Source organism: Geospiza fortis, unplaced genomic scaffold (assembly GCF_000277835.1).
Source record: "Geospiza fortis unplaced genomic scaffold, GeoFor_1.0 scaffold112, whole genome shotgun sequence".
In the NCBI taxonomy this organism is placed as follows: Eukaryota; Metazoa; Chordata; class Aves; order Passeriformes; family Thraupidae; genus Geospiza; species Geospiza fortis.
The window spans coordinates 19,302,119-19,315,212 of NW_005054298.1; the positions used below are offsets into that span (position 1 = coordinate 19,302,119).

At 38.6% G+C, this 13,094-nt stretch overlaps 1 protein-coding gene across 1 annotated transcript in view; it reads right to left on the reverse strand.

Annotated features, from left to right (window-relative positions):
- Positions 1-4,939: 4,939 nt before the first annotated feature.
- SP3 (Sp3 transcription factor) overlaps positions 4,940-13,094 on the reverse strand; it is a 35,741-nt gene continuing 27,586 nt past the window's right edge. Inside the window, exons 5-6 of the mRNA XM_014306981.2 lie at positions 8,814-9,010; positions 4,940-6,700 (exon numbers count right to left, since the gene is read on the reverse strand). Of these exons, the coding sequence (XP_014162456.2) occupies positions 6,384-6,700; positions 8,814-9,010 (514 nt within the window). The 3' untranslated portion in view covers positions 4,940-6,383. The remainder of the gene's footprint in view (positions 6,701-8,813; positions 9,011-13,094) is intronic.

Here is a 13,094-nt window from a genome sequence, read left to right on the forward strand (position 1 = left end):
TGCGTGGGAGGGTCATGGGGACTGAGGGGCCATGGGGCTGTGGGGACTGAGGCGCCGTGGGGCCATGGGGACTGAGGGGCCATGGGGCTGTGGGGACTGAGGGGCCGTGGGGCCATGGGGGTCTGAGGGGCCGTGGGGACTGAGGGGCCTGTGGGCCCTGCGCCTGCCACCAGCCTCCTGTGGGGCCTGGAGTGTCTCAGGGCGGCTGCCAGGGCCCTCACCACAGCAGGGAAATAAGGCCTGTGGGGCTGGGTAACCGAGAAATGACCTTTTCCTCAGACAATAAATAAAACCAACATGCAAAAGAACCACAGAAGTGAGGATGCAAACAAGCCTGATGCTGCCACAGGCCCAATACATTCTCCTGTACTTAGTTTCTAAGATAGATCAAATATCCTTGTACTCCAAATGAAAGGATTCAGCCAAAACATGGCTCAAGCAGCACAGTTCGAGCTTCAATGCATATCTGGTTTTCTCCATCATAAATCACCTATAGTAGTGCACATTTCCAGGTGCAAGTTTCATTAGTCCTTGAGAAATAGTGCATATTATGGCAAATCTCAGTCTAGTATGTGGGCTTCTGCTGGGATTATGGTATTTATGACCTAGCAGGAAAATTACAAGACAGACAAGTGCATAGGTCAGTAAAGAACCAAAAGCCAGTAAGGACTGCTATGAAAGCATCATGAATGTCAAAAAACTTTATGCAGCTCTGAATTAATTTTTTGAGTCCCCTTTACTTGCTTTACTGCATCTTGTCTAACTCACCAACAGCCCCTCCAAATGGTTGCAGTCACACTTGTCTGAAACCCATACTCCAGAAGGTTTCACTGGAACACCAGGGATTAGGATCCATAAACTATATTAACTCTTACTATTCTTCATCTCCACAGAGTTCTTCAACCCTGCTCCAAGTAGGGTTATCCAACCCATCTGTTCCTACCTCTTTCCCGCAACGTTGTCATCATGTTCACAAATCTTCCTACCAGCCCACAAGAGCACTCCTTTCTTACCTGCTTGTCTGGGGTCTGGTAGAAGCTGCTTTTTACCCGGTCACATACCCCAGGTCTTCTTACGCTGCTCCCCCATGCAGCTCTTGAAAAGCGCGCCAGAGTGCTGCCATACTGCCTTGTGTCTGTCTGTTTCAACCACACTTGAACACTACATGTTTCTTTATGTAAGGCTATAGCTGAGGTCCCAACAGGGAGCCAATGTTTACATACTAAGGGATACAGCTGTGCCAGATTAGCTTGTGCTCAACACCTCAGAAACAGGCAAAGAGTACAATCAGAAATAGCAGGAGGTCAGAAAAGTAGAAGTCCCAGTGCAGGCTGCAGCTGCGCTAACAATATAAGACATGGCTACCACCATTTCAGAGCCATTATTTTCACCACTAAACCCTCCAGCAGTGCCTTTTGTAGTACTAGAATCACAGTCCAGTACCTCCTTCTAGAGTGAAGAATGGCTGACAGAATTAAAGTCTCCAAAACCACAAAGGCAGAAGCAGTAAGATCTTTTTGTGTTCTACTACTTTCCTGAGGTATTGATAGTGATTCATAGAATGGCCTAGACAGAGGACAGAAATCAAGAATCAATTTAAGCAGTAAATGCAGAACAGTCCCACCTAACATCATAATGATACCTCCACCACAGGGTAATTACATTAACAGAATCCCATTGATTTTCCCTGCAAATCTGATGTCTTTTCCTCTGTTACATTCTCTAGTGTTTGTCTGTCAAATCAAAACAATGGACAATGATGGAAGAAAAACATCCAGTTAGGAAGCAACTGTGGTGAAGTAGCCATTTGTGGTGTTTGTGCAAAAATGATAAAAAAAATTTTGCAAATACTTTACATAGAAGAGTAGGTTCCATAGAAACATAGAACTTAAGAATGTGTGCGGGTGGGTTACCCAGTATATGTGAAAGTCGGAATCCTTTAGATAATGTGAAATTTCAGTGATATTTAGTCCATGCCTGGTACTCAACTCAATCATCTCTCTGATGGTTCTTTTCTTGTCAGGGACCCACAACTCTTACCTGAAAGACCTTTACAAAGAAATGTGTGTTGGATTATGTGATACCACTTATCAACTAATTTTTGCTGTTTGAAAATTATTTGCTATGGTGATCTGTCATCCTATAGTCCTTGTAAAGGTATAGTTCTTCAACAAATTTTGTGGAAAATGCAGCTATGTTGCAAGGTATATACAGAAGTAAATTTTGTTGTATCTGTATGCATGCCAGGAACACGGTCAAGATTTGAACTTTTGGAGGCCGTAAGAAAAGCGGTGCTCAAGCAACAAACAGTTCTAAATCTTGCTTTGGAACCTTTTCCTGGTGGGTGTCCATCTCATGTTGAGCTCAAAATCTGTGTAACTGAGTCTTCTGACAGAAGAAAAGGCATAGCTGGTGGGGGGAAGGTTATTTCCTTGCAGGTAATTTCCATAGCATTTTCTGCCAGCTCCACAATAATAAGGCTTGAGAAGGGTAGCAACCGATCCAAACAGAGGCTTGTACAGTGTCAAGATACCAAAGTGAGCTCTGGAATTACAGATACTCTGTTTTGAGTCAGAAATGGCTTTCTTTTTCCTTAGTTCCAAGATCAAAGAAGGAATTATATGTAAAATGGCTTGTAAAAAATGCCTTTTGATACAATCTTTTAGAAACTAGAGCACAGAACAACCTGATGCCAACCACTAGTAGTCCTGTTGTGGAAATGGCTACTATTCCTGTCCAGCTAAGTCTGCCATGTCATCTTCTGTCCTTTTTTACAGTATATGCTCTACACACCTGGTGTTAATGGTAGTAGTAAAAATCTGAGGAAAGACAGCCAGCTGCTCCTAAGTTCTTCACTTAAAGAAGCCAAGAACCACTCTTGACAGGTGACTATTAGCTCCATTCCTTCATTCCCCAACACCCGGAACAACTTTGAGAGAACATATCAGAGCTTTCCTGAAGGCATTGGCAAGGCTTATCTTCCTGATTCCAGCTGCTCAAAATGCCTAAAACTAAGGCCTGATATTTCTTTTCCAGACAAGCCCAAAAAAGTGCTCTGCAGAGTCCCTTGCCACAAGAAAATCTTCATAATCAGACCAGAAATCTGGCTCCTCACAAGCCTTTCAGTGATGATGATATTGTCCTTAGTCATACTGCTCCTTGACCTGGTAATTAACAAAGATTAAAAGCTCTTGTCTTCTGCAAGAATTAGTGTTAGATCCTTGCAACCTGCAAGGATCAAACCATTAGTTCATTCAGGAATGAACACAATACTGAGATTATAGTGTACATACAGACCTTGTACTTACTGAAAGTTGAACCACTGAAATTGGTAACACAGGATGGTCTCAAACCCATGCACTCTTGCAGACCCAGTTTTAAGGTCTTCTTATTTAGTGATTACAGAAGACTGTAAGAGATAAAAACCAACCAAGGATCTAAAGGCTACCTTACCAAGAAGCCATACAAGCAAGAAGCCTGACATGAAAATAAGTATGTAAAATGTAAGACTGTACCAGTAAGAAGCAAGAAGCACATCAAGCAACCATTGTCAGGAACCCATGAAGAACTGGAAAGCATTCTACAAACTGCACACTTTTGTCTTGGTATCACATGAATGTCTACAGGACCAGAAAAAAGGCCATGAGGTAGCAACAATCCTAGATACACCAGAGATCTTGGGCTCGTGAATCTTTGCCCTGGAGGTGAGCCAGGAGCTTTCAGAAAATACTATCCCACAACACAAACACTACGGCTGTGAGCCATTAGGCTCTTTGGCTGCAGGCTTTCCATGAGACTTCCAGAGTTAGTTCCTACCAAAACATCTACCTTCTGAAGCTTGACAACAAATATCTTTTTATAAAAGTAACCACTTGATGTAGTGAGCATAAAAGCTCTGAGAAATAAACCAATCTCATCTTCAGCAATGAGACATCAAAACCCTTGACACCAGCTTCATCCACATATGAACATCAGTGAAAGTGTCATTCCATAAAACTTGTGAAAAGCAGTTTGAATAAGGAAATAGCCCTTTTCCCTCCCACATAAAATAATGCATTAATACAGCTACTTATGGCTAAGAGATGAGAAACAGAATCCAAGTATTAGAAACACACTAATATGCTCTGTACACTACAACAGCTTTTGAAAACTAAGCCCATCCACCTGCCTAAAGTAAGGGATTCAGAGCATGTTAATATATTGACAACATCCACAGAACACTGCAAGTCTAAGCAGAACTGTCTTCTCTCAAGCTGCTGCTCTCATCCCAACCAATTTCATCCTTTCATTTTATTAAACAGACAATTAAACTGATGCTGAATTAACTCCCTTTTCTCTGTACCTGTCAATTCCTGTTGCTCTGAATCTCTAAAAGATTTGCATTAATTTTTTTTCCACCTAATTGCAAATTCAGAAAATCTTTCCTACATGACTTCCACTTTTCATTTTTCTAGGCTGAACTGTGCCTGGTTTATCCTAAATTATCCTGGTCTATCCTCTGTCATTTGATACTCCAAAACTTTAGACTTCACAAATAAAAACTTTTCAGTGTCATTAGAGCATTATATACAACCATTACTCTCTCTTTAATCTCATAGTTCTCACTTAGTCACAGCTCCTTATTAATACTCTATGTACTGTGCATGTGTCAGAGGACTTAAACACAGCCTATAGGATGGGGCCTACATATCCTTCATGCCCTGCTCAACATGAGAGCAAAACATCCCCACTACACCAACACAGCACATTCGTGTCCACGCACGTACACATGGCGGTTTGTGAGTGAGGAGGTAGAAAATTACCATCTCTGTGTCCACAGGGAAAGAAAACACATTTCTGCTTCCCACTACCTACTGCAAAATAATAAAACATCTCAGGCTATCAAGACATATTATGAAATGACACCTTGTTAGTTAACAAGAAGCACAGTAAACTCAAGTCAAAAGAAAAAAAAATAGTGTTTTATTAACTACCACACTGTTATAATACACTTTAAACGTACAATAAGGTAGCCTTTAAATTTGAGGTGGTTTTAAGAATAACAAATGAACAGATTTCCAAATGTTTGTAAATAGGTGAACTGCAGTAATTATTGTTGTACATTTTTTGAAAATGGTATAGCACTTACAGACTGGCTATATAACTTCATTTTGTACATTTTCTATAATTGAAAATATAAACAGTAATTAAAAAATAAAAAGAAAATTCAGCATAATAAAAAACATATATGTTTATCAGTTAAATGTACTGGATACATACAATTTTTAAGGGAAGAAGCAAAAAAGGAAAGATGGCTGATATTTAAATGCAGATTGACTAACCAAAAACTAAACAACAAACAAAAACCTCATAACCCCCCTAGTTCACTATGACTATATCCATATGTTTGGGAGTACTGTCAATATGGAAGTGATTTTTCTTTTGTATTTGCATATGTTATATTTTACTGGTAATTTACATGATGGCTTTTAAGGCCCTGGCATACAGATGTTTTTTTGGAAAAAGATTTGATAAAAATCACTGCTGAGACGCAATACACCTTATTTTTGGTCCTCCAATGTTCAAAAGAAGGGATATACTTCACTATAACATCTGCCTTACCACCCAAATGCTTCAACCTATACATATTTATTTTTCTTAACATTTTAAGCTTTTTAAACATTGGTTATATTGCCCACCTTGGTTATTGAAAGAATATTAACAAGACATCATTTTGGCAAATTAAATCTTAAACATGGCTTTTCAATAGGATTTAAAAGGTGACTATCCCTAGAGTTCCATGTTAAAATGTAGTTTGCAAAATCTTACAAGAGTAATGCTTAAAATATTGTACATAGTTAACCTAATTAAAATAATTAGCTTCAAAATGACAAGTTGATGAGCTAAGTAAAGCCTACACTATGTAACATTTGCTTGGAAACTTGATTTGTCAGTTATGCATAATAAAAATTCCAGTCATCAAGAAAATTACAAAATTTCTTTTATCATAATGTGATTTCTTTTCACCCATCAACTTCTTTTATCTTACAATAGATAAATACCAACATGTTCTCATTTTTTTTACACTAAACCACACAGGATTGATGCATTTGGTTAGACTACCATTTCCATCATTAAATTCTTTTTTTTTTTTTTAATATAACTTGGTAAAATTTCTTCTCTTCTAGATTCCAAAAGTACCTACAAAACCCATGCAATTTTACCATTTTAATATACTATGGAATATCATACAAAGTAAGGCATTTCAGTGTCATGTATAACCAAGTTACTGTCAATCCAAAAATTTTTGCACATCAATAAAAAGATATCTAAGAACTTAGGAACAATATTCTTCTCACTACTGTATAAAAATAACCACAATTAATAGGTATCTTGTGTAATATTTACTCCATTGTCTCGTTTCCCGAAACTGTGACAAGCTGTAAAGGTATTTCAGTGTTGGTAAGAATATCCTGATTGCTGGTGCCAGATGTATTAACAGTTCCTATTCCTGAAACAGAACCTTGTTGAATATTTGCAAGGATAAGTGTTGTTCCTCCTGCAGTAATCAAAGTATCATCAGATGTTGCTTCTACTGATGCCAGCACTGTACTGCTAGAGTGAATACCTTTTTTATTCTGATGTGTTTTAATGTGTTTGGCAAGATGGTCACTTCTCATAAAGCGTTTTGAACATTCTGGACAGACAAATTTCTTCTCACCTATCAAAGAAAGGAAAAAAAATAATCAAGAACACTAAAAATTAAACTTAATGCTTTTTAGAGTCAGAATTCTAACAAGAATTATACTGAGGAAGAAAGTGATTGAACATGATAAATTTTTTACATTTCTTGACACCCATACAAATCCCATACAATTTATATAAGAACTGATTTAATTTTCTGTGTGTCACTGAGCTTGGGGAGATCTTTCAGGCATGCTAGAGAATATAGCCATCTCATATGCTCAGGCTGCTAAGTCTCACTGCAATTATTACCAATAAATAACTTCTAGGAGGAGAACAAAACCTACCAAATGATGGACAGAGAAGACTGTATGACCTGTAGCAGAATCACACTTGAGACTGACACACAAGATCATGGGGTAATTCAGGTTTGAAAGGACCTCTGCAAGTCTGCATTCTGATCTCTTTCTAAGCAGTCACCTATGAGATCAGATCTGGTTGCTGAGGAATTTATCCAGTTTTCTTGAGAACCTTTAAGGATGGAGACTGCAGGAACTCTAAAGGCATCCTCTTCCAGTGCCTGGCTATTCCTACAATTAAAAAGCTGTTATTTATAGCTGTTCTGAACCCTTCTTATTTCAACATATATCTGCTGTCTATTATCCTTCAACCAATACACCATCATCAGGGAAAGTAACTGCCTTCTTAAGGATGGCCTTTGCCATCTTACAGTCTTTCCTCATAAGGCAAATGTTCCAGCTTCCTGATCATCTTGGTCACTTATCAGTGAATTCAATCCTGTCATCAATGTCTTTCTTATACTGGGTGCTGAAAAGTAGATGCCATGTTCTAGACGCAGTCTAACCAGAAGAAGGGACTAATCCCTGGGATCAGGGTTCTTGCTTCTGTTGATACAGCTCTGGGTATCATTGCTGCTGATCTTTGACCATGTTCCACTTGTCTATCAAGACTCCTGCGTACTTTTCAGAAGAGCTGTTTCCGACCTCTCCATGCTTAGCCTGTGTTATCCTAAGTGTAAATTCTATCCCAGGTGCAGTACTTTGTGACTGTTCTTGCTGAATTTCCTAGGATTCCTGTTAACCCATTCCTTCAGTCTCCATCCCTCTGAATAGCAGCCTTGCCATCAAGTGCATTGACTGGTCACCCCAGTTTGGGGTCATCCACAAACCTAAGAAGGTTACCAGAAGAATTCTGTTGATTCCTCCAGGTCAATGATAAAAATCTTGTAAGAGGTCAAAGGATAGATTCCTGCAGTTCTCTACATTTTACTGGTAGGCAGGTACACTAGGATCTATTAAACACATCATCTGAACTGGATCATTCAACTTGTCATTTTTAAAAACCATCACCCTGTCCGTCCAGACAAACTGTAACCAGCCTGGATTTAGCATCCAAAATGTCTACACAAAAGCACACCATTAAGAACAACATGGAATATTTTTCACAGACATCCAAAGACATTTTTCTAAGCAATGTAAATGCTGATAAACACAAAAATTATTTATCTACAGGTTTTTCCAATACTATGATTTTAAAAGGTAAACATTCTGTTGAATGCAAATATGAATTCAGTTTGTAAGAAGACAGATAAAACAGGCAACAGATTTTAAACTAACTGCTCCTTGATAAGGTGGAATATCTACATTAATTTCTTTTCTTTGTATTAGACAGAAGGAGAAATGTGAACCTGAAGTTCCTAATCAGTGGTCTAACCATGAAACTAAAAGGTGTAGAACGATGCACCATCACATGCTCTTCATTGATTATAGGAATGATATCTAACCCCCAGGCCACCTAGTCCTCTTTGTTCTTATTGAAGTTTTAAGATAGGAAAAGAGTTATAATCTGGTTCAAACAAATGAAATGCATTGCTGAGCCCGAATCAAAGTATTCTGATTAAGCTACATTAAACATCAGCTTAAATGTCAGTTCTGAATCAAGAGCCCTGTGTTTTATCTCCTCAGACCTACCAAAGATTCCCAAGTGTATAAATAAGATTTAGCTGATTTTGGAAAAATCACACTGCCTTAAAATCAATCCAATTCAAAGATCTGTTCTCCTCTTAAAAGTTATTTATCCAAGCTCAGTCCATAGCACTCCTTCAGTTAAATACACCAAAGACTGGAAACCTGTGTGTGTTCTTCGGTGTCGCTGGAGCTCATCGCTGCGAGTGAACCTTTTGCCACAGAACATCCAATTACAAACAAATGGACGCTCCCCAGAATGCCAGCGGAGATGAGCTCTCAAATGTGACGTCTTCCCATATACTTTGCCACATCCTGGTATGTGACAAATGTGTTGCTTCTTTTTTCCCAAGTTGGAGCCTCTGTTTAAAAAAAGAAAAAAAAAAGAGAGAGAGAGAGAAGTTATTCATTCTAATACATTCCTCCTAAACACTGGTCATATGCATACATGGGGCTACATATACCACAACAGATCTGCAAACCAACCCAAGAAACTTCATGTTCTTGTTTCCAATACAACTGGATTCCAGAACACTTCATAAGGAGCTTGAAATAAATTCTATAATGCTATCCCAGCTCCACAGAAAACGATACATTCAGCTGTGTGTGAAATGTATGTGATAGAAGCATAATCTTTAAGAAGCATACATGTATATGAAGTTGGAAATACAGTTATGACAGCAGTTTGTACTGCTTTGATGCTGAAGTGTCCTGATTTTACATTTCTCAGAGTTTCAGGCTTTTACCATATCAAAGCTAGTTTTGGCAAAGCAAAACACAAAGTACTGCAACTGCCAAAATGGACACTGGAGATTCTGGCAACTGAGTAGAGAACAGATGGGACTTCTGGCATCTTGGGGAAACCTGAGAACCAGTTTGGGATTTGAAGGCAAGCAGACTAACCTGAATGCTTTCACTAAAAGAGGTGGAAGCTGATCTTGCTGATGTTTAAATTAATTCCTTGGTTTTCCAGTTAAAAAACAGAAATCCATCACAATGAACACAGAATTCACAGATCATATAATCCAGACTAAGCTTGATGCTTATTTTAAGATGCTGTCTCACTGAAATGGCAGGTGATCAGGGGAAGCACCTGATACAACAGCCTAATTTTTTTTTTAATCAAATCACAAGCGATAGACCCAGAGAAAGAGATCAGTCTGGCCAGTGCAGGGCATCATGATTGATTTTAGCCAATTTAAGAGTTTGCTACTGCTGAAAGGGGCACTTGAGGGAATAGGACTGGCTGACAATACAGCTATATGAATGGTAAATGCTGGTACAAGGGGGGAGATTGAAAAATGCAGCCAGGCATCAGGCCAACCTTATTCATCAGCAACATTAACTTAGAACACCTTAAGTGGATTCTGAAATCAGTCTTGGGTGCTCCATCCTCCATGACTGATTATACAATTTTCAGCTGCCTCACCATGGCAATTTTTTTCTTTAAACTGGGTGCTTTAGCATCTGGTTTACATCTAACAAAGGTTCAGGTTAAAGTGTGTTCACGCTTCAAGGAGCTAGCAATTGCCACAAGCATTTCTGAACATGCACAAAAATGAACTCACTCTAAAACCTCACAGTGTCTAAAGGGGACTCCAACCTAATGACATTTGTACCCAAAACATTACAGACAGTCCAGAAGAGTAAGGAGATAAAATCCCATTAAGTCCTTGGAAATGTTTCTATGAATTCTCAATATAGAGCAATCTTCATAGTATTTCATTAGTCATTTTATCTCAGAAGATAAAAACATCACCTGTACCTACTAATTATTTATCATGACAAACACAAGTTTTGATTTCAGAACTAATTCAATGGAAGCAGAAGCAGAGTCCACAAGGCTTTTGATCATGTTGCAGCAGGAGAATTATCTAAGGACTTTATCCTCACATGTTCTCCAAACAAACTCTAGTGTATTCCCTTCCACAGTAATTAGTACAAATATTTTGTAACTTGGCATGATATAGTACACAAATTGGATGAAATCAATTTTTCATCAAAATTCAATTTTGACATCAAAATTCCCTCAGAATAATGTTAATATTCCTATGTCAATCATTTGAAATGGCTTCATTGCACCTCCAGTCTAGACTGAAGGAAACCAAGGTTCAACTCCTGGTCATTACTGTGCACAGGTGATACAGAACACACAATTCTAAGCACGTCACCTAATTGCTGACAGAATTCCTTAGCATACTCTGAAGTTCCAAGTGAGGGGGAAGTTAAGGATCCACAGAATGAAACTCACAAGACTCCTGTGAATTAGCAACTAAGTGTATTTATTCTATAGAACCTCATATGGGTACCTGCATGTTTGCTTCATGTTGCTGTAAACTAACAGGATACAAGCCAAATTTTATCTGGACACTTTGCAGCTGTGACAGTCTGGCACTATGCCCTAACACATGATGCTGAGAGGCCTTTCCTGCTGCACTGGCCAATAGCCACCATCACTGAATAGATGCATGTGACTCCAGCCTACTCCTTGAGCAGAGTCTAAAAACTATTAATATTAAAGTATTTCCATAGTACATTTTAGCTTTACCAAGATTGGATATGACGTTTCTCAATAACCTGCCAGAGTTTCAGCGGGAAACACCTTCATCCACTGAGAAACTGGACTTTATATTCAGAGGATTTCCAGCAATAACATTAAGTATTTCAAGGCTAAAACACACACTCATTAATTATTTGAAGAATGTGGTTTTTAGAGTTACATACCTGCAGTGTACTCAGAAGCACAGCTCCTCTATATATCAGACAGCAGTAGTTATATCTCAATGTAATTCCAGATGTAATTGTTAGGAGGGTGAAATCTCTAGGTGTAACTGAGGGGAGACTAAATTTTCTACTTAACTTCAGACACTTTAAATAGAAGCCTAATACATTCTGTTTGGAAACAGAGTCATCCTTTGAGGCCAGTGTGTCTCTGTCCACTTGCTTATTCCCCATTTATTATATAAGCTTGGGGCTAAAAGGTGTTAATTTACAAATCTAATACATCATCTTCTTCCCTTCCTACTTTCCCTCCCACCAAGTAAGGCAAAGATAATAGTGGCTTCCCACTTCACAAAACTGGTACAAAAAGACTGCAATGTAGTTCAATTCCAAAAGCCAACAACAAAAACCAGAAAGAACTTCTCAACTCGCCTCTGAATCCAGAAAACAGAAAATGCAGCAAGAAACACCAAAACAAACACTATATGATAAATGAAATTATGATGAAGTCTGCATATGTGAAGCCATTTTCCTTTTCCTTCTCCATTCAGAGCATAGGAGCAACAGTATTAATTGAGTGAAACATTATTCAGCTTTTTCACACTGATTTAAAGTACTTTTCTTGTTTTAGTAGTTATGTGTTATTTCTGTACTATGCTAAATACAAAATCATTCATTTCTCCAGGGCTTTTTTTTCCTCATCATAGGTACTGACAACACTCACTCACGGTCTCTAAGAAAACATTAATGGCTTTATCATCTTAACGTTTTGGTATGGTGAACCTAAACCAGTACAATCACTTTGTACCTCCAGCTACGAGGTAGAAAGAGATTAAGGCCAAAATTGTCAAACACCCACTAGCTTGAGGTGTCAAGGTTAATGTAGTAGAAGCTATTTTCTCAGAGTACTCTAGATGTTCATAGTCTGCTCAATCAAGTTCTTCACAGGAATGAACTCAGTACTTCTGCAGTGGAAAAGGTGGGGTATATAGATCTATACCTCCAAAATTTCAGAGCCCTGTTGCTGCAGTCCTGTGTCTCATTCCCTAAACACCTCCCAGTTGCTGCAATAAGTGAAACAGGTGACAATCATTACACAGCCCTGATTCATTCCCTGTGTATCAGCCGTCCCATCCATCAAATGGCACTGATGCCATATGAACAAAATACTATGCAATCAAGTAATTTGACACCAAGTGATAATGTATATGCACAAGGAATTAAGTTAAAGTTGCCCAGGATATCTTAACTAAGCATTTGCCCAATTTTAAATTTTGCAGCTTTAACACTACTTTAAGAATTATGAATGCTACCTGAAAGAATTGACAAAAGCAAATGTTTTACCATCTGAAGCTCTGCAAATCACCAGCAGAGTTGAAAGACTAATCAAAACTCAGAATTCCAGCACTAGGGATGAACAGGTAACTCTAGCAGCTATGGAATATTAACACTCAAACATTCTTTCAAGCGGGCTTATTCCTTTCTCCTAAACCCTGAAGGAATTCTGCATTCTGGTGGGAAAGTTGCTCGAGCAACTGTAAGCACTTTCACTCTTATTCTGTTTCCCCACCATTGTCTCCTTCATTATCCTGTTTCTCTTCCAGTTCTAATTCTTCTCACATCCTGACTTCTTGTCCTACTTTTCCTAGTTACTTTGTATGTTTGATGTGTCCAGGCCTTCCTTTTACAGGGGATTTCAGATTCTCATCTATCTTAACTCTGTCG